The sequence below is a fragment of the Astyanax mexicanus genome, chromosome 16, assembly GCF_023375975.1.
Source record: "Astyanax mexicanus isolate ESR-SI-001 chromosome 16, AstMex3_surface, whole genome shotgun sequence".
Lineage (NCBI taxonomy): Eukaryota > Metazoa > Chordata > Actinopteri > Characiformes > Acestrorhamphidae > Astyanax > Astyanax mexicanus.
In genome coordinates, this window is record NC_064423.1 from 12,516,672 (window position 1) to 12,538,620 (window position 21,949).

At 38.3% G+C, this 21,949-nt stretch overlaps 1 protein-coding gene across 1 annotated transcript in view; it reads right to left on the reverse strand.

The window, feature by feature from the left end:
• Nucleotides 1–1,495: 1,495 nt before the first annotated feature.
• The window catches only part of ly75 (lymphocyte antigen 75), a 45,813-nt gene continuing 25,359 nt past the window's right edge, over nt 1,496–21,949 (reverse strand). Inside the window, exons 16-35 of the mRNA XM_007237338.4 lie at nt 17,729–17,852; nt 16,648–16,683; nt 16,371–16,540; nt 15,880–15,947; nt 15,715–15,791; nt 13,741–13,877; nt 13,554–13,659; nt 13,035–13,189; nt 12,040–12,169; nt 11,701–11,924; nt 10,569–10,725; nt 9,676–9,834; nt 9,461–9,580; nt 8,516–8,695; nt 8,200–8,423; nt 6,621–6,801; nt 5,960–6,118; nt 5,713–5,826; nt 4,487–4,648; nt 1,496–3,034 (exon numbers count right to left, since the gene is read on the reverse strand). Coding sequence (XP_007237400.3) covers nt 2,856–3,034; nt 4,487–4,648; nt 5,713–5,826; nt 5,960–6,118; nt 6,621–6,801; nt 8,200–8,423; nt 8,516–8,695; nt 9,461–9,580; nt 9,676–9,834; nt 10,569–10,725; nt 11,701–11,924; nt 12,040–12,169; nt 13,035–13,189; nt 13,554–13,659; nt 13,741–13,877; nt 15,715–15,791; nt 15,880–15,947; nt 16,371–16,540; nt 16,648–16,683; nt 17,729–17,852 — 2,862 coding nt within the window. The 3' untranslated portion in view covers nt 1,496–2,855. The remainder of the gene's footprint in view (nt 3,035–4,486; nt 4,649–5,712; nt 5,827–5,959; nt 6,119–6,620; nt 6,802–8,199; nt 8,424–8,515; nt 8,696–9,460; nt 9,581–9,675; nt 9,835–10,568; nt 10,726–11,700; nt 11,925–12,039; nt 12,170–13,034; nt 13,190–13,553; nt 13,660–13,740; nt 13,878–15,714; nt 15,792–15,879; nt 15,948–16,370; nt 16,541–16,647; nt 16,684–17,728; nt 17,853–21,949) is intronic.

The following is a 21,949-nucleotide window of genomic DNA, read 5'->3' on the forward strand; positions in this document are numbered from 1 at the left end:
TACGCACGATATGCGTTTTTACGCACTGTATGCGCTTTTACGCACGGCTTACGTTTTTAGGCACGGTATGCGATTTTACGCACGCCACGTGTTTTAACGCACGGAATGCCCTTTTATGCATGGCATGCATTTTTAAGCACACACGGCACGTCCGTTTTTACTTATTAAATGCACTTTTACGCACATTTATGTCTAAAATGAAACTTTAAACTTTGCTTACCAAAATGTTTTTAATGCCACTCCTGGTGCAAAAATTGTAGTTCAGCTTGGTTTGATGGCTTGTGATCATCCATCTTCCTCTTGATTATATTCCAGATGTTTTCAATTTTTAAATACAACCAAAGAAACTCATACATTTTTATGTGGTCTCTTTTTTGTCACAGATGTATTTGGAGTTTAAAAGATTTTAAATTATGTCAGAGGTGCTGAAACATGTGATATAGCTTTGATGAGAAAACGAGAACATTTCTCAGTATAAAAATGCTTTATAACGTAATTTATTTTGGACTTACTCAGGAGCACTCTCTAGTGTCTGACAACCCACACAACACACATTCAGTTAATAAACAGTGTGGTGTCGCCCTCTAGCGGGCAGTAATATCATTATTCTAATGTTATATCCCTGTGCGAAGCTCTCCCCAGACCTGCTCTAATAAAAAGCTGACTTTCTCAATTTTTATAAAAATCTAAATAGATGAGAGTGAATATATAAATTATGTGAAAATTAGTGTTTTCAAATGAAATCTGGGTTCTTTACCAACAATGGTAGAACAAGAACAAAGCTGTAAAACAAATGATGGCCTTATTACTATTACTATTCAAAAAACTGTCTTGTCTAAATTTTTTAAGGTAAACTTCGTTTCAGTGCAGAACTGTCATCAGCTATCTGCTGTGTTTTATCAGGCAGGCTCTAAACACTTCAGATGCGACCCCTTTCGCCACAGACCCAGTTAATCTAGATTATACCACAGTTAGTTCCGTTCCTGCAATGTGTTTGGCTAAGAGGCATTTTATGAGTGACATTATTAGCCGGTGTGCTGTAACCAAAGCTCTCCATGTATTATACTGCCACATACAGGTAACCTAGAAACGATGCAGCGCTTACAAGCCAAACAGCGCAGCTACAAACAGAGCAGGAGTGTTTGGTTATAAACAGATCATGTTTTTTCGTCTTCTTTAACTCAAAAACTTATTAAACTCATTAAAGAGATAAGAGATTCGTGCTATAATGTGTAACGTTGACACTGCTCTGCTGATCTACAGTACCCGGCTTGCGGCCTTGTGCTAATGACTGCCGCACACCAGTTCCAATATTACATGTAATAGCACGAACCTCGAGTGCATTATTGTTTAAATAACATGTTTTAATATTAGCTCAGATCTTTTTATACCCTTCAGAGTAATCCCTTCTTCAGAGACCTGCTGCAACAAATCTTTAAGTCAGTCAGAATTTACTCAAAACAAACAGCAAAAAAGGACACTTAACATCTCAGGGTATGGAGACGGCGTTTTATTGAGTGATGGTCAGATTCTTCCACAGAAAAACAAACTGGATCAGGAACTACAAACTTAAACCAAAGATAAAACACAGATCTACTCTTTGGTTAACTGTTCTGATTTTGATAAATCTGAAAATCTGAACTGGAAAAGGGATCAAAATTCAATTGTTAACCAATAATTTCAGGACAGTCTTTGGTTTACACATCTAAAAACATTTTATAATCAGAACATCACTAATGCATAAAAGATATTTACACAGATCACACACAGCAAAAATTGCATATTTTCTCGAAAAAACACAAAACACCGGGAACTTCCTCCCGTTGTGCTCAAACAGTCCAAAAGCAGTTACAGGAAAACAGCTCTTTAAAGTGCTTTACAGATCAGTAGTTTGAGTGCAGATAACAGGGGAGGTAAACTCAGCAGAAATCTAAAAGTAACACTCAGACATTTCCCACCTCACTGCAGGCCTGTCATACAGTCTAATTACAAAAAACTCATTACTGCAAATACTGTTCTTACTGCTGTTTTAGTTAACTCTCTAGACAAACACATGCTCTGGTGCATTCCAGCTTAACAATGTCTAATAATCATGCAGAGTACAACCTGCTTTTGTTTAGATAATCACTGTTGTACTCTGGATGACCATAGGGAAGTGGGGGACATGTGCTCATTAGCAGCTACTACAGTCTGAGGATTAAAGTTTGGTTCAGCAGAGCAACTATGTACACTAGTTTGAGGATCGCTTTTGTAGTTAGGAGGCAAAGTAAAGAGTGACCCAGTCAGACCCGGAGAAATAGTTATGCAGAAAGTGCATAAATTCATTATTTGCAAACATTCAAATAACATATTTAGATCTTAATTAGATATTTAAATGAAGAAAAAAAATAATTTAAAGTCTTAAAAATGATCCCACTTTAGCATAAAAAAATAAAAGAGTGACAGTAAACAAATCAGTGCTAGCTCAGGAGAAACCCAGTCAAAGAAACATCCAGCCCCGCCACAGTACCCAAAACACCACACGCATACTCTAAATACTGCGACGTCTTCACTTTTTGGCAGTATTTTCATTAAAACATACCAAAACCATTAAGACAAATTAAATTAAAAACAACAACAACAAGACCACCACGTTCAGGTAAATCTACAAAACCACTGGTATTCCTTCAGAATATTCATTAGAAAACCAAAAACCCGTAAAGCCTGTCGGACTGAAGTTCTGAGAGTGCAGTAATAAATAAGGCCTTTAGGTAGAACTTGTGTTTGGACGTTCCTGCTGCGGTTTGGTGGAGTTTTTACTGAAAGGCACATAAACCTCTAGTTTACATTTTTTGAAGCTGCTTACAGTGCATCGTTCACTCAGTCTCAGAAATCATACTGGTGCTGTCGGCCTCATCAAAATTCCTCTGGTAGCGAACAGTGGAGAAGAAGCGGTGTCTGGTTCTTTTATACACGACGAAGATCACCACAGCGACGAGGCAGAAGAGCACGATGATGAAAAACGCCAAGGCCACAGGAGTGCCGGCGCTCGATTCTAATGAGGAAAAAATGTAGAACAGTATGTGAGAGAAAACACATTTAACTAAAGTTGTTCTTTATAGAAGATAACATTGCAAATCAGGTGACAAAAAAACATATATGAAGAACATATATATTAAAGTGTAGACTTTCGGGTATAATTTATAGGGCTGAACAACGTTTGAGAACTGCAGCCATTTATCTACAAATCCTCAAGGGCCCAAAAGTAATTGGACAAATTATTTCAAAAGCTAGTTTACATGCTGTATAGGCTATTCCCTCATTATATGCAGGGAAAGGTCTGAAACTGATTTTAGGTGTGGCATTTGCATTTGGTATTTGTGGTTGTTGTTGGGAGTTTTGATACTTATCTTTATCCATATAAGATATTTAGTAGAAAATAAGCAGACGTCCCACACAGATCTACATTACATCAAGCCAGGAAGTATGACAGCAATTGGTGCTTGGGCACCAGTTAAATCCTGGGGGGAAGAATGACTTAGGAACCTAATAACCTAGGCACCTGACTTCTTTGTCCTTGTGTATTATCAAGAGTGATGTTTCCTACGTATGCGTAAAATCATCAGTTCAAAGCAAGGATGATCAAACCGAATAAACCTGCTTTTCTCTAAACTTGAACTCAGAAGTATTTGTTTTGTTTGATAAAGCCTTGAACATGTCAAATGCACTCTCAGTGGAAGAGAAACAGACCAACATTAGCCTAAAAAAAAAAAGAAAAAAAAAGAAATATCCATCAGAGAGATAGTGGAGATGTTGGGAGTGGCCAAACCATGCATTGTGCAAAGTGCATTGGTGAGCTTGGGAATTTAAAAAGACCTGCACATCTACAGAAAGCAACAGTAAGGGATGATGGCAGAATCATTTCCATGGTGAAGAAAAACTCTTCACAACATGCATCAGTATCTCGGTCTACCATAATGAGAAAACTTCGTCAGAGCAAATGCAGAGGGTTCACTAAAAGGTTCAAATCATCGATAGAAAGGCCACATTCCACTTTACCGAAAAACATCTAAAGAAGGCAGCCCAGTTCTGGAACTGATTCCTTCAGACAGAAGGAACTAAGATCAGCCTGTACCATATTGATGGGAAGAAGAAAAGATGGAGAAGGCTTGGAATGGCTCGACACAAAGCACATCACATCATCTGTTAAACCATGGTGGTGGTAGTATTGGTGTGCATAACTCACTGGGTCAATAGTGATTATTGAAGATGTGAGAGAAGACAGAAGGATAAATTGTCTAATTACTTTTGAGCCCCTGAAATGAGGAGGTTTTATAGACATAAGGCTGCAGTACTAAGCTCTTAAGTTTTTTTTTTTGTTCAACCGCTTCAATTAAACCTGAAAGTCTGCTCTTCAATAGCCTCTCATTTGTTTAATTACAAATCCAGTGTGGGGGCATGCAGAATATGACTCATGCTGTTTTCGATATGTTGAAGAGTCACTCACTGGCAGGCGCCTTGCAGACGACACGGCTGCGGCTATTCATGCAGCTGGCATTGTTCCAACTTCCATTCACCGCCACCAAGACTGCGCACCCAGACTGAGGCTGAGTGTGCCCCCAGTTAGAGAAGCCCAGGGCACTGCCATCCATCCAGCTCTCGCCCACAGCTACAGGGAAAAGAACAGAATTACCTGCACTACCGCTTTTACCCATAACCATAAAGCATCCTATTTCAGTGTTCTATAGGAAAGCGCACAGTGGAGCTTGATTTAGGGTTTGTCAGTGCTTGTTTGGTATCGTAGCAATGGAAAAAGTATGCTATGTGCATCTCGAAACATGCAAAAGACATGTAGTAATTATCTTAATTAATCACGAGTGTTTTTTGGGCAAAAAAAATAAATAATTCTGTTTAAGCCAGGTGCACTCTGCTGATATTTTAACCAATCAAACCATAAGGGTGCGTGAGCAGGTCATTTACGGAAACAACAACAACGCTATTGTATTCTGAATTCTGTTTATTGTTAATGTAAACTTTAGGTTTGTGCACTGCCGCATGTCTGTGTGGTGGTGTATGCTCATTAAGCCTGCCTTGCCAAGATAGGAACGAACTTCTGACAGTTGACTGTTGTCAGGGTTTTAATTAGACAGTGGTGTTCATGTGTTTTCCATTGCCAATACAACAATTCACCAGAAATGTATCTAAATACACCACATTTCCAGAGCGCTAGATATATATTTGTAAACTTTGTGGCCTTTTTAACAGTGCAGGCACAAGGTGTAAAAAAGACTGTTGACGGGGTGTAAGATAGCAATGAGCAAAGTGACGCACCTTGGGCAGGGTGTAAGATAGGAAAATAACTAGGAAATATGTATTTTTTTGAGCACAAGCTATTTTTGTTCATTACATTTTACAACTTCAAATGTTTGTATTTGTTTAGTTGTATACAAGCTCTGTCTCTCAATACTCAAATGAAGCTCAATTTTAAATATATGATTAAACATGATGGAACGTGTATAATAAAATATGCTTTTTTATATTTTCAATTATAAAGGTTCTTTAAATAATAAAGAAAATAACTAATTTCTCAGAAAAAAATAATTAATAGTTGAATAATGGTTATTCATTAAAAGGGCTTTCTTAATCATGAAAAAATATATATTTTTTCCATTTAGCAGTTTAGAAGCCCACAGACACAATTAGGACTAGTACCTCCTACCGCTCCTACTGTACCTGATTTGAGAGCGAGCCAGACGCGGCTGGTGATGAGGGGGTTTTCAGCAACATGCCGCGAGACAAAATCATTCTCCTCTTCACTTTTAATGGTCAAAAGCTGAGAGGTGGGATCTAGTAATCATACAAAACACAGAACACAATTAGAACAAGCATTTTAAATTATTCAAATGTCTGAACTGTACTGAACAAATCAATCTAAATTTATCAAATTGATCTTAACGCAAATGATCAGAAAGATACTCACCCAATGTCTCACAGATTCTCTGAGCATCCACCATGCTGTACACTGAATAGTTATAGAGGGTCATATCGATGGCATAACAGTGGTCTTCAAACTGGATCCACGAAGCTTTCCCATCACTCTTTGGACAGTTATCGCTGGAATGAGCAGACATTTGCGACTCTGACAACAAAGAAACACATGAATTCTGAGTACCCAGGACTTACAAAGTACCCACAGCTCACAAAGTATCCAGAGCTCACAGAGTACCCAGAGCTCACAGAGTAACTAGAGTTCACAGAGTACCTAGAGTTCACAGAGTACCCAGAACTCACAGAGTAACTAGAGTTTACAGAGTACTCAGAGCTCATAGAGTACCCAGAGCTCACAGAGTACCCAGAGCTCACAGAGTAATCAGAGCTTACAGAGTGCCCAGAGTACTAAGAGCACATACTCAGCACTCACAGAGTGTCCAGAGCTCACAGAGTACTCAGAGCTATAACACCATCATGGTATGGGTGTGATAATGGCTACTTATCTGTTAGGAATGTGTTTTTTTTTTTACTGTTTACCTTTTGTGCCCACTTTTACAGACACCCCTTCTTTACATATCCAGATTATTGACTATAGATGAGCTATACTTGTAATAAGGTGTATGAATAAGTGTGTATAAAACATGACATACTGTTGACTGTTTTGTAACAGATAGCTCCCTCCAGCTTCGCATGGCAGTTTACAGCAGACCAGCGTCCTTCAGGATCCACATACACACACTGCTCCTCAGACCCAACACCTAGAACCTCGAACCCCTGGGGCTGGAACTGCAGTGATGTCCCATCTGACCACTCAAACGGCCAACCGCTGAACTACAGGAACAGACAAGCCAGTTAACACAATCATCTATACTACACCAGCTTTATCACATATTCAACCAAAAACTAAATATTACTCATTATGAAGTCTAAGGTTGTACCCAACTATTTAACCATTTCTTCATGTTTTACTTCCTTTACCATATTTATTGCACTATAAAACACACCGGATTATAAAATGCACTTTTAACAAATGTCTATTCTCTTGTCTTTTTTATATATATAAGGCACATTTTATGCAACACTAGTAACTAGTAGTAGGAACAAGTAGAAACAGGGGTGTCACCAAATTTTCCTTCTAATTCAGAAAGTAAAGCTAAATTAAGTAAACAAAACTGCAATTCTTAAAAAAACCAAACAAAAAAAACATTTCAGACAAGTCAAATGAATGCTGGATGTAAATCTACACAGATTTCACTTCTGAAAAATTTCCACTAAATCTGGAGCATTAGTGGCTAACCGGTAGCTGTTTGTGGCTAATGCCTCCCAACAGAGCTACACTAAGTAACTCTAAGTGCTCCGGTAAGCCAGGGTGATATGGGTTTGCTACGTGGGTTTGTCCCACTTGTAGCTTGTTTTAACACAATAAACACGCAGGCTACAGTCCAATATGCTCACCTCTGAACAGCAAAAGAGCTAGCGCTGTGGTTAGCGGATAATGCTAATGCTGCTCCAGCAGTGCTAGCCAGGATTAGCAGCAGGTTACAGTCAGATAATACTCACCTCTGGACGGCCAAAAAGCTAGTGCTTAATTCGGTTAGCAGCTAATGCTAATACTGCTGGAGAACTAAACTGAAACTCCTGTATAACACTGTACTTTGGCGGAGTGGCTTTACTGCTCTTTACAACTTGACTGGTAGAATTCATACATAAGTTGCACCGGATTATAAGGCACACTGACAATTGTCGGGAAAATTAAAGGATTTTAAGTGCGCCTTATAGTGCAAAAAATTCTGTATATTCCTGTATATAACTTACTAGCAACCAGAAAAGTGCTTGCGCTGATTTCCACCACATTAAGAAAGTCAGTGTAGTCACAAGAATGTGATACTGAACATTTAAAAATCAATAAAATAAATAATGACATATAATGTTGGGCAATAATATGGATTTATTGTATATATACATATACAATATATATATATATATATATATATATATATATATATATATATATATATATATATATATATATATATATATATATATATAAATAAATAAATAAATAAGCCCTCGACTGCTCGACTTGAAAAATCTCAGTCAACTGACAGGCCTCCTACAGATGATTCTTCATATTTACAGCTGATAAACATATTATTTAAATCTGGCATCAATGTGACAGTCTACAACTACCAACATTTAAAATAAACTACTGTAAACATGAATACTTACATCTTGTCTGGAGAGGCCAATCCAGTGAGGGAATCCATCTCGTTTAGTGATCAGCGCCATGTCCTTGTTGGCCTCCTCACTATGAATGCTCACAAGATGTCCGCCATCACTGCTGCATTCCTCGAGGGCCTGATACCAGTTCAGTTTCTTGGGGATCAATCGGAAGGTGTAGCCTGGAGGAGCCTTCACGTCGCTCTGACTCAGCTGAAACTCTGTTTTGGAATCTTCAGGTGAAACAGAAAGTAGGTCAATGTTTAGAATTATACACTGTATTGTTCTATTTTTGCACAAATAAAACCGAACATTGATGTCTTACCACGTTCAATCTTACACACCACGATGGCATTCTGCTTGAAACTTGAAAAATAGGAATCAATCAGGTCCCATTCTCCATTCATATTCAGACCAGCCATGAATAACGGCGGCACGTCTGGTCTTCCATTTTTCCAGTTGGAGTACTGAACGTTGGTGTCATCATACCATTTCAGTTGGCTACCTGGATGTATCAGAATTATCAGAATGAATGATCAGAGTCTGGTTTCATAAAAAAGATTTTTCGTTAAGTTTAAATCTTACATGAAGACATTCTTTTAACAAAATGAATTAAGTAAGCATGTTGGCACTTGTTCTAACTAAGCATTAAATGTAATCTATATAGCTCAATACTATCAAAAACTTATTTTCTGTTTTCCAGGTGTCAGGGTGAAGTTTTATATCCTGTAAATAATTCTACAGGAATAAACCATTAAAGAAGAGAGGAAAGAGAATACAGTTAGGGGTTACATGTCGTCATGACTTAAGCAAAGTGCAAGTAAGAGAGACAGAGAAAAAGAAAAAGGACAGATAGACACAGACAGAAAGAAAGAAAGGTCAGAAAGACAGACAGAAATAAAGAAAGAACAGACACACAAAGAATAAATAAAAAACGAAAACAAGAAAAAGGGAAAGGACAAACAGGCAGGCTAAAAGGCCAGAAAGACAGACAGACAGACAGACAGAAAGAAAGAACACAGACTGAAAAAGGGCAGGCAGGCAGGCAGACAAAAACATCAGACAGACAGAAAGAAAGGACAGACAGAAATAAAAGACAGAAAGAACAAAAATGAAAGGACCATCAGAAAGAAAGGACAGACATACTAATTATTTTTTATTCATTTGTATATTAATGTAAAATATACAAATTAATTTATTCCACTGTATCTGCAGTTCAAAAAAAGACTGCTGCTAAAGCTGACTAATAATCAGAAATTTCTGGACTTACCATTGGCTTTGTAGATTCCCAACCACACAAAGCTGGCCAAGTCTGCATAGGGCTGGAGCTGCGTCCTTATGAACTCGTTCTCCTCCTCAGATCGAATGGTCAGAATATCTCCCATACCAGCTGAGAGACAAATGATAAAAAAGCATAAAAATGAGATCACAATTTTGTTTGTTAAACACTGTCAGATCTAAACTCCTCATCAGGACAGCTCGTACCAATAGCCTGGCAGGTGTTCCGGTCGTTGTTCTTGTCATGTTCTTGCCATCTCACAGACGCCAGCAGAAAGGTGTAGCAGTTGTTCTTGAATGGGATCCAGTTGGCTCCGTTGCCTTTGTGTGGACACGGCCCTTTGTCGTGGGAAGGCTGAACGGTCTCTGTTTTTTTTTTATGGAGTGAGATCAAGATGGAACAGAAAAAAAAGAAGTTAACTACAGAACCTATTGCCTATATTTATTGTTAAAATATAAAACTAGTTAATAAGTAGGGGCCTCCAAGAAAAAAAAAATGTAATAATAATAATAATATATATATATATATATATATATATATATATATATATATATATATATATATATATATATATATATATATTATATAACAATTTACTTCCATATCTCTCCTGAAATACATTTATTTTTGTGAGTACAGCACTTCTGTTTATTTGTAGTCAGTTTAGAATTCCAGTGTTTGCTTAGAGGTGGCCGTAATTAGACAGAGCTGTACTAAGTTTGCCAGGCATCTGTGTGGCATTAATGTGGCATTTGACCGCCCAAGACTGGTACCTTTTTTGTTATTTAAGAATAATAAAAAAAAAAAACGTTGAAGTATATTGATGTAAAAATCCAACCACAGAAGAGTGTGTGGCAACCCCAACCAAAAATCAACTATTTGTTTGTGGTGATTTTGGTTGCTCATGTCTGTCTCCTCTAGTCTGCTGTTTTGAGCTCTGATTGGCCGCTGCTGTGTGAAGTCGGTTAGCTCGCGTTATGATATTCACTGCTAAAACCATGTTATAAACCATGTAGAAATCACCATGGCAGACTGAGAAAATCGGAAGGACAATCAGGGTTAAAATGGTGTAATGTAGAGTCAGTGATAAGGTCCGTACCGTGGGGGACGTGGCAAATTGCACCTCCGAGCTGCCTCCCGCATTCTGTGGCCTTCCAAAAACCGTCAGTATCCAAGTACACGCAGCGCCCTGCAGTGACCTCGTCACTCCAGCGGCTGAACACAGTGTGGCTGTGATCTGTCCAGCGGTAGTGTTCCTGTACAGGAGGATACACACTTTTAACCCATGAATGTTCTTAGCAATAAAAAGCAATGAAATAATTGGATTTTATTTATTTATTTTTTAAATGCCCTCCTTTTTAGTTATGTTTGATTGTATCCTATTTTCCTCAAATTTGTAAAGCCAATAACCACAACCATTTATTAGGACTCAGCACTACGAGTAGTAATGACCCCCAACACTTCTGGATCCCCGGCTCTAATACATCTACCAACAGATGTCTGTGTCGGCCAGCATCACTTCGGGAATAGTGACAGTATCTCGGTCTGCCGGCCAAAGCACGGCTCCCATCCAAAGTTTTAAAAATTATCAAAACCTGTGAATCTATAATATGCTTATATTAAAAAATGTATGCCTTAACTGCTGAACCACCACTGCCCACCACTGTCTAACATATTTCAACCAACAGGTAGAAAAGGTAGATGTGGTTGAATTCAGTTGAATATAGTGACTAAAAAAGGATAAATAAAAACCCATCTGCCAACCAGTTAGGGCTGCAACAATTAGTCAATATAATCCACAATGTCAATTATTAAATTTGTTGACTACAAATTTCATTGTCGAATAATCGTTAATTTGTAACAGAACCGCATTACACAAAGTGCTGGAGACAAAAGCGCAGTGGGAGATGGGTAAATGGCTCACTCAAACAGGTTACATTTAATTCCAAAAGTGCCCAAACACAAGAGATTACATATTTAATCACTAAATATCAGTACTTTTCACATTTAAACAACATCCAGACATTTAAATGCCTTTTAAATCTCATGTTTAGCTGTGTCTAAATAATCGTTGACACGTTAAATCGGATAAAATAATCATCACATTAGTCGACTACCAAAATAATCATTAGTTGCAGCCCTATGAACAGTAGCTTATCAGTTCTAGAGTTTCAGTGAGAGGAAGTGAGTAAGAATGATGCATCAATAAGTGTGGGGATCTGTAAACCTACATCTTCACTGAACAGTCCGATCCAGAGGGGGTGTCCCACTTTACTGACGTTTACAGTGAGCACAGCCTGCAGGTACGCGTCAGACACGCTGGCCAGGTCCATGTTATTACTCTTACACAAATCCCACGCATCAATCCAGTTCAGATTCTCCCTGAGGACCAGCTTAAACGTGTGGTTATTCACAGTGAACTCGTCCTGCGACACAACAGGAGCTTCTGGTTTATCTGGAAAAATCAGATAAAAAAAAAAAAAAAACATAAATAAACATAGATGATGATGTGTTTTTTTCCAGCTTAATTAACTAAATCCACCAATGACAAATCAGTAAAGACTGGGTACCTGCATAGTGCTGGCAGATGGCGACGCTCTGCTCATGAGAGCAGGATGTGTAGTCCCAGGTGCCCAGCATGTCAGAGTGGGCATTGTTGAACATATAGGCACACAGCTCCAATCCATCCTGCTCAAACGTCTGCCGTCCAAAACAAAGAAGCTCGTAAACATGTGCAATAATATAGGTTTATAGGGTTGTACTCTGCCACTATTTTCTACTGTTCTGATTTGCTAAAAAGTAAACCTTTCGTCTTTTTAGATTTACTTAAAATAATAGAGTTTTCATACTATGACATGTTTCTAAAATGTGATTAAAGCATTTAAAACGTGTCACTTTGCTTACAGCATTACTATAACAGATTATTTTCTGCAAACTGACTGTATGAGCAGCACTATTCAATAATCACACTGTTCTTATTACAGTGAATATTACAATTAATTAAACAAAGAGCTACAAATAGGTGGGTGGACATACACTGTAAGCCAGCCAATGAGAGCAGAGCATGTCAACATAACAAGAAAAAGAGCATTTTAAAACTGTACTGCTGTAAACTGTTTTTTACAATCAGACCTGTGGATGAAGGAAAAAAAAAACAAAACAAAAAAAAAAACTAAACCACAGACACTTGCACACTGGTTTTGTCTATAATACACTTTCCCAATAACAAAATTGCATTTAATTTACAGGGGTTAGTTTGTGATTCCTGTATTTTCTGGTAAACCAATATTTAAATATTATTATAAATTAACACATTCTGCACAAACCTTTGTAAAATTTTCTCTCACCGTGCCTACAGTATCATCTTACTTAAGTCTGCCATTAAATTACATTGATAAGCTAACTTGTCGTAAAATCTTGAAGATATTGTTATTTTGTGGTGTAGTATGACCCTTGGCAGATGAATTCAAAACATTTTAAGACAAATTAAAGCCTTTTTATGGCTAAACAAATTTAAGACTTTTAAAAACTATTTAAGGATCTGCAGACCCTGTAGAATTCTTACATAGATGTATATGGGACGCAGCTGCCCGTGGAGGAGGGGGTTAAAGTTTAGGTACTTCACGTCCGATTTATCCACCCACTGGGTGTCATGCTGCCTCAGTTTCAGACCAATCCAGAGCTTCCGCGGCAGCCCCGGCAGAAGAGTGGTGATGAAGTCTGATAAAGAATTTAAGGATATTTAGAAAGAGAGAAATCACAGAGACTCATTACCACTACTGAGCATATTAATTACAGTGTGATATTTTACTGCAACAATTAGTTTTAATGTGTTTGTTAATCTTTTATGAATCAGTTCAACAATAGATTAAGGCAAAACATTGTTCAAACGTTTGGAGCAGATTTGCCATAATGCACAATACTAACAGTCTAACAGACTCAAGAGAAGTTCAGGACTTAATACAAAAAGCATTTAATGCAACATCTACTGGCTACTGGCTAGTGAGCGCCGCGGTCAGAGGGGCTGTTAGTAAGCACAGTGTGTGAGGGTTGTTTAATTTTTGTGAGTTTCAGATCAGTTTACCTTGTTCTGCTTGGTCTCGGACAGACAGTAGCGTTCCCCTCAGGGTGTGGCACCTCTCATTGGCTTGTTTAAAGCTCATGTAGCCAGGCTTGGTCACTGTGAAACACTGTGAACAGAAGGAAGAAACTATCACACAGTGCCATCCTCACTGAGCTGCGGGTACTTGCCCAGGGGGATCTGACCGTACCTTGTCTCTGAAAGCCAAAGTTCCCTCCTCACACGGCTTGGCCGGGGCCTCTGGGTCTTGGGTTCCAGTTTCTGCTGAAGTGACGTTCAGTGTCTCGCACACGAAGGGCTGTTTGACCTCACAGCCTTTCCGGTATTCTGTACAGAGTGATTGATTTTTTTCATCATTTATTCCTAATTTTATCTCACGTTGGAAGACCAATTAACCAATCCACTCCCTAGAAGTCCCCATTAGGAGTGCATGCTTCCTCCAATACATGCAAAGTCAGATTCCACCTCTTTTCCAACTGCCACCAATAATGCAGCATCACTAAGCAGCCAATGCTCTTGGAGGAAAGTGCTGGATCCACAACTCTGATACATCAGCTAAAAGACAACTGTGCTATTGGAGTGATGAGGGAAGTGAGAGGTGTTATTCTCAAGGAGAATAACAGCAAACAAATCAATCAGAAACGCTTAAGCTAACAAACTGTAACATTGCTAACATACAGGGGTGTAACGGTATGTATAACAATACAAAGGTCACAGCGTGCTGCATGCTAGAGGTGGGCAAATACAACAATATATTATCTTATTGTAGTGCTGGGCGGTGTGACCCATGGTAGTTTTTTTCAATGATTGGGCTTTTATATAGGTTTGTGACTTACTGTACTGTTAGGAGTACATATAATATAAAACACTAAGTCCTTAAATTAAGGCATCAATCACTATTGATCACTACTACTTTGTCCCTCAAAATTACACAATATATGAAAGAATCAGGCTTCATTAGCAGAAAAACTGATGAAAAATTTAAACAACAGCCTTTAAAAAAATTATACGCCATCTTTAATAACTTTAACACAGCTTCCTTTACAAAACTTAATATTTTAAATAGTTCCATAAACACTATGACCTAAACTGGACCTAAAATACTCAATGTTTAAGTATTCAAATAGATCTTTCTCAAAAGCTCTATTGCACAATAAGATGCAAGGTTAATATGAATTTACAATATGTTATTATTAAAGCCATTAGAGGCATTACAGTATTAAAATCAGCTACAATTCCCTTCTTTCTCCAGTTAACAAATACATTCAGTTCAGTGTGCATTAAATTTATCCTTCAAGCTACAGTACTAATATATGTAAAAGAGTCTCTTTTTTAGTTAATAATTAGTGCCCTTTGCTGTTGTTTTTAAATTTTACAATAATTTTAAAAACAAACACTTGGACAGTGGGGAACAGCAGCTTGTCTCTGAAAGCCAAAGTTCCCTCCTCACACGGCTTGGCCGGGGCCTCTGGGTCTTGGGTTCCAACTGTGCTATTGGAGTGATGAGGGAAGTGAGAGGTGTTATTCTCAAGGAGAATAACAGCAAACAAATCTGCAAATTTGTCTCTGAAAGCCAAAGTTCCCTCCTCACACGGCTTGGCCGGGGCCTCTGGGTCTTGGGTTCCAACTGTGCTATTGGAGTGATGAGGGAAGTGAGAGGTGTTATTCTCAAGGAGAATAACAATTACAATAATTTTAAAAACAAACACTTGGACAGTGGGGAACAGCAGCAGGAGCTCCTCAGATAAAGTGCTGTTCTCATTCGTCTCCAATCAGGAAAGCGCTGGAGGAGTGTCTGACTACACAGAGCTGAGCTACCACTACTCCAGTGTATTAGCTTGTCTTTAACATATTATTTACACTCATAATATCACCGTGTGTTGTTGTGTGTGTACGTAACCTATACACTTTACAGCTTAATGAACTCACCACAGACTACATTAAACACTATGCAGCATTACATAAAACACATAAAAAGTAACGAACGCCCCTGTCTGTTCATACATAATATTATTTTCCAAGTTGTACATCCACTCATACAGAAACATGAGATCTAAACCCTGTGGTATGATGCAAACCACAACTTTTGCAAACAGTTACAGTTACAGTTAACCACTATTCAATTTACATAGTGCAAAATTAATAAGAAGCACTACTACTGTACCTGGCATGATGGAATTCTGGCTGATGGAGGTACATCTACCCAAAAACGCAGAGTTATAGTAATGCCTGTGGGAGTACCTGAGAGAACACAGTCATGATAGAGGCACATTAGCTAAATGTTTGGTGCACTGCATCTGAGCACATTTTGCAGGAAGTGAGAACCTACCTCATGGGCAGCAGAGAACCAGGCTGGCGAAGATCAACCCACCAATTCTCAAGCTGTGGACCGGAATTCTGGAGTATTTACAGACAACACAGGAAAACTATATATTGTATACAGATACATAAACTTTGTGTATTGATCAGTAACTTGATACTAATATGATACCACTGCTGAATTAATAAACCTTATAGCTACACACAGGCTGAGGGCACTGTGCTGGTTTAATATCCAAGTCAGTAGTAAAGCACAGTTGTAAAATGATGTGTATTATCCGAACCTGAAGTCAGGCTCAGCCAGATTAAAGCTATAATGCTAACAGTTGTTCTGAGCTGGATTACTCGCTGATAGTTTACAACAGATCGAGGACAATGCGATTTGTTTTAAAAAAAATATTATTGCATTTTTTATACCGCCCTAACTTTTTGTGAATTGGGGTTATATTTATTTGGTTGTTTATTTTTTGTTTCAAAGCAGTGCTCAGTGAGGTGTGGTACCTTGTATAGGTGTTCTTGCAGGAGTCTGGCAGCATTGATAGTGTTGGGCGTGGCTAGTCTGCTGCTGTTGCTGCTGCAGTACATAATGGCCTCCTCAAAGGACAGTTGGGGCTGATTCACAAACCAGAACTCCTGACCATCAATGAACACGGATGTGTTATGGTGTCCATCTGTATTGCATATTTTAACACACAAGGTACACAAACATTAGCTTTCACAAATCCCACAGTATACAGGACAGCATAGAACAAAAGAGAATCAAAAGGTAGTACCGCACCTGGGTTATACCACTCCGGGTTCTTGGGAGTAATTCCTGGAATGTAAGCAACAGAACAAATACACACTCATCCACAGATCTTTAACAGAAAAATCATAAGTAAAAGATGGTTTGTTTTAATAAACCATAAGACAAAATCACAAAAAGTTAGGACAGTATGAATAAAGCTAATTTAAAAAATATTCAGTGTTTCTCACAATCATGGACAAACAATTATTTTGTTGATTGTTGACTTTTTGATTAAAGACAGTATAAAAAAAGACATGTTTTATCTGCTCCCTTCTATATAAATCCATTTCTGCATTTCAGCCCTGCAACATACTCCAATTAAGTTCAGACAGGGGACAATTCAGGACCACTAATGTGGTAAAAATTATATAATGATGTGATTTCCAACAGGTTCTGAAGAGTATCTGAAGAGGAAAGATGGGCAGAGAATCAGTATTCCAGATCTCTTATGGAAGAAATGGACACTGTAAGCTTCAGATCAAACAAAGAGGCCCATCCAGACTGTTATCAGCAACAAGTCCAATGTCTACAACGGATGGGATGCAGCATTAAAGCAGAAAAAAGTACATTAAGAACTTGGTGGACCACATCTTTTACAGGGCTGTCAAGGCAAATTTAAATAAGGCAATGTAAACCCACATTCTGCACACATCACAAAAGCATGGTTGCAGAGGAAGAGGGTTCAAGTACTGGAGAATGTGTAGAAGTAGAAATGTGAAAAATTTAAAAATTAAACAAAATAACACCTGAAACATTTTGTCACTTGGTATCTTCTGTGCCATTTTTTTAAGTTGTATATTTTATTTTAACAGTATATTAATACATTAAATGAAGCTGAACAGATAAAACAAAACATCTTGCATCCATAATGTCTGCAATCCAATAAAAGTCAAAGTCAATATGAAAAACACTGATCTTTTTTTTATATTAGCATTTTCCATACTGTCCCAACTTTTTCAGGCTTGGGGTTGTATTTATTATTGCTCTAGAATATTTACAGAGAGACAGGTGTCTGGTAACGCCAGGCAGACGTTTGTGTAAAGAGTGGGGTGAGTTTTTTTGGGCGGGGTACCTCGAGGGATCTGACACACCCACTCCAGTTTAGCGTCGCAGTGGAAGGCGCTGGGGTAAAATGGGCGCACAGGAACATCATGCAGCAGGAAGAAGAACAGCAGCTTGAAGTTTACTTTCAGTGACTGTTTATGAAACACACACAGCACATGTGACATTACAGACTACACTGCCAAAGCAATAATCAGCTTTAATACAGGATTTGTCTCTAAGCATTGTAAAGTTGTATTGATTTAGTTTTCATTTTTTACTTTGTCAATTTGAAAATATTTCAAATATTACCATATGTTGTATTAGACTTTCCAGTATGTTTATGAAAGGTCACAGTGGGCGTGAACAGGAAAACAGCTCTTTTAGGTTAATTTGGTCCTCTGGCCGTTCACAGTAAACCCAGTTTCCCACAGTAAACCCATTTTCCCCACACAGTTGAGTTAATATAAGCAAACGGGTCCTCCAGCTTTTGTGCAACATTTTTACCCATCAAACTGAGCCCATACACTAAGAGCTACACTTAGCATACCAGGATTTGAAAGCTGCTATTAGAGTACAGTATAAACTTTCTGTTTGCAACTTGCCACTGAACTTTGGTTCCGCTTTATGTTAACTGTAAAAAGTAAAACACTGTGGCTGTTCGCTGCTTTTTATTATTTAGCTTGGATATGAACACTTGAGTGGTGAGGAACAGAGCTTTTGGATGGCTCTGCATTTCACCATGCAGAAGCTCCACCAAACCAACAGCCTGTCTGGTATGAGATATAAGATTCACATCTACGGATCCACACTGTTAGTACCCGCACTCACCACACAAAGTTGAGCTTTTTTTATTTCAGTAACCTCAAAACTCATAGTGTGGCTTTATAAGAAAAGTAACGTGACAAGTGGAAGCATCACATTGCAATTTTTTTTATATACAGGACTGTGCAAATGTTTTAGGCACCAAAGTTAATTACACTAAGCCATTTATCTCAGCAATATGGGTGTTTTTACATAAAAAAAGCACCACATATGATATAACAAGATGCAAATAAACATACATACAGTAAAACGCAACAAGGATTCCTCATTTAAGTTAATGTTAAAGTTAATGTTATATCCTGTGAGCCAAGCTGAAGAACAAAGTGTAGTTCCAGATTTCTCCTGGATGCTCCTCAGCCAGCATGTGTATATGTTCAGTTCCATCAGCAGCTCACCTGATTTACCAAATTTACCAATTTAACAAACCAGCTGTTGATATGATGAAAACTAGAAATAAATTTATTAAACTCAGATGAGGAGAGATTAGGAGATGTTTTAAGGGAAACTTCACAGATAAGACACTTATTCTTAACTGAAATTCCCACAGGTGCCAAAAACATTTGCACAATACTATAAATATATATAATTTTATTTCAATAGGCCAATTGTCCCACCCATGTAGTTGCTACTAAGCTGTATATTCCCCATCACAGGTGATGCCACAAAACAAGGAGAGTGAAGACTAGCATGTGTGTCCTACAACACATATAAAGTCAGCCATCGCCTCTTTTCCATCACAGCCCGCTTGAAGGAAAGAGCGCCATCTACCCACCCAGAGAGAGCAAGGCCAACTGTGCAGGGTCTCGGGGCTCCGGCAGCTGATGACAAGCTGAATGACAGACATCTCCTAAACATAGTGGCCCCCAGATTACAAAATGAACCAATTAAATACCCCACACTAGCACCAGGAGCAGAGAGCGTCCACTTGAAGTGAACCCCAGACCTATGATTTAAGGAGGACTAGAGATTGGTACTATGGACCACTCCCAGGTTCAACAACCAATGAAAAAAAACGATTTACTAATTATCAAGCCCCTCCACCAAAGGAGCCCAGAATCGGTGCTGGGTATGAACTAGGGGTTCATTATTTACGTTGATATTGTTAAAAGCCCTCAAACTAACGTACCAAACAAGAAGGACCTAAGTCCTGAAAAAAAGGCTTTATCTTTCCCTTTTCTGGATATGACACAGATACACTTTGTTTCTCATCTCTAATGTCCTACATCTACATCAGTCAGACCTACGTCACTCAAGCCTTCTTGTGCTTTTAAAGATTTCGAAACAGACTGGAAAAAGCACACGGCACACTCAAACACATGAGGGAGTTCCTCATGAGTTCTTCAGTAAAGGCAAAAACTCCCTAGAAAACAACACCAACTCAAAAATAATGGCGTTAATGCAGAAGTGGTTAGTTGTTTTGCCTGAAACATGGTAATTAATAAAGGTCTTGGACAACGCTTTTACATAACGACAAAAGGGTTCTGCTGTAATGATTCAAATAACTCTTTTCTGTATATAGAACAATTTTTTTCATCCCCTTGTATATGTTTTTTAAAATACTGTTTCAAAAAACTCGGATACACAAAAGGAAGTCAAAGCTAATAAAAACTCTTAATACACAAGAAAAAACTCCCATATATTTTTATTTATACTGGCATCGAAATAATAAGTTAACCTATACAAGTGAGGTCTTGAGTAATCTTGTGAGCAAGTTTAAACACTGAATTATGTAAGTTCATTTGTGTGTGCCGGGAATACGTTACATTACATAGGGCAATACCTCCCACAGTAGACAGAGCAGTGGGTGGTACTGATGGTGACTGGCAGGATCTGGCTAGAACTGCCTGTGAAAACAGACTCTGGCGATTAGGGGTGGGAGATATGGCTCTAAATAATATCACAATATTTCATGGTATTTTTTTTATGATAACGATACTCTTGGTGATTTGACAAAACACTGCTTTAAAAAAAATATTTTAAGAATACACTACTGTAAGAAAATTTTAAATAAATTGTATTTTTTTTTCATACGATATGATATTTACACCCCTAACTGAGCTTTTAAAAAATACAAAAAATTTATCAGATTTGTAACAGAAGTCAATGATCCAGAATGTCATGATACAAACAATGCACTCCAAATATCTCCATATATCTAGGAATTAGGTAAAATAAATGATACTGGACAGGTATAATCGGTCTCTAGTAGATCTATATACACGATATGGCACACCCCTTACCGGGCGACTCAGAAATCACTCACATACATATCAGTGCCAGAGACACACATACCCCACACATATCCCACAAATCAGTGCAGCATTGTTTAGCTTTCATGGGACGTGGCAAAAGTCATGGGACCCAATATTTGTCCCTAGTACCTAGTCCCATGACTGTGGGCATTTCAGTGTTTATGTTGTCAGACACTGTACAAAGGAGCCAATCAGAAAACACCTTTACAGATTTTACTACTAAAGCAGTAAAACCTTCGAGTCTGCACTGATTGGCATGTTTCTCTGTTTTCCCCATGTCTGAATTACATGCCCAGTATTTACTATTTACTGTGCTGTGTGTGCTGGAACAGGAAAACAACTAAACAGTGCTGGAAACTCTCTGCTGCCCAGAAGCTCTATTTACATATAAACACAGTTTATGCCGGGAGAAATCTGACAAAAAAAAAAAAAAAAAAAAAAAGTCACTGTCTGAGCACAATAAGATCAAGATATCAGATACAGTGCATTTTTAACAGTTTCAAGTTTCAAAAATATATCAGCTAATCTTATGTTACTGAATGCCTCTAGTTACTCTCTGCTGCGTACAGTCAGGGCCGTTTCAAAATTTAAATGCATATTGTGTCGGCTGTTGAAATTCCAAACCTGGCTGGTTAGTGGGGCGGCTACGGTCAGAAAATAGTGGGAGCAGCTCCCTTGAGGGGAATTCTGATAACAGAGTGGTTGTACTTTCCTACATTTCAAATGTGCTCACACAGTTTGTTCATGCTCTCAATTCATCAGTTCATAACCAGTCATTGTCTGGGGCCCCAGGCAGCTCAGGGCTCTAGGCAATTGGTTGGTTTGCTTGTTTTGTTGCAATGGGCCTGTGTACAGTGCAGAGAATGTATGTGCTGTGTTGTATCCAAACACACTGTTATTAAACCTGCTGTACAATTACATTTGCACAGGCATGAAACTGAAGACCAAACCTGACCTGGATCTGCAAGTCTGAGACCTGATTTAAACCGACTGGGTCAGGCTCGACCGGTAGGGTAAGGTTTAAAACCTGATCTGGTTTCTGAGAATGCAGCTCTTCCCTCTAAACCAAACGCCTTCTTTCACATGGAGTAGCAATAATGTAACAGTGGACGCCACTATAGGAACCCATGTTTAAAATGCTCTTTAAAACATTAAATCTTTTCTTTATATCTTAA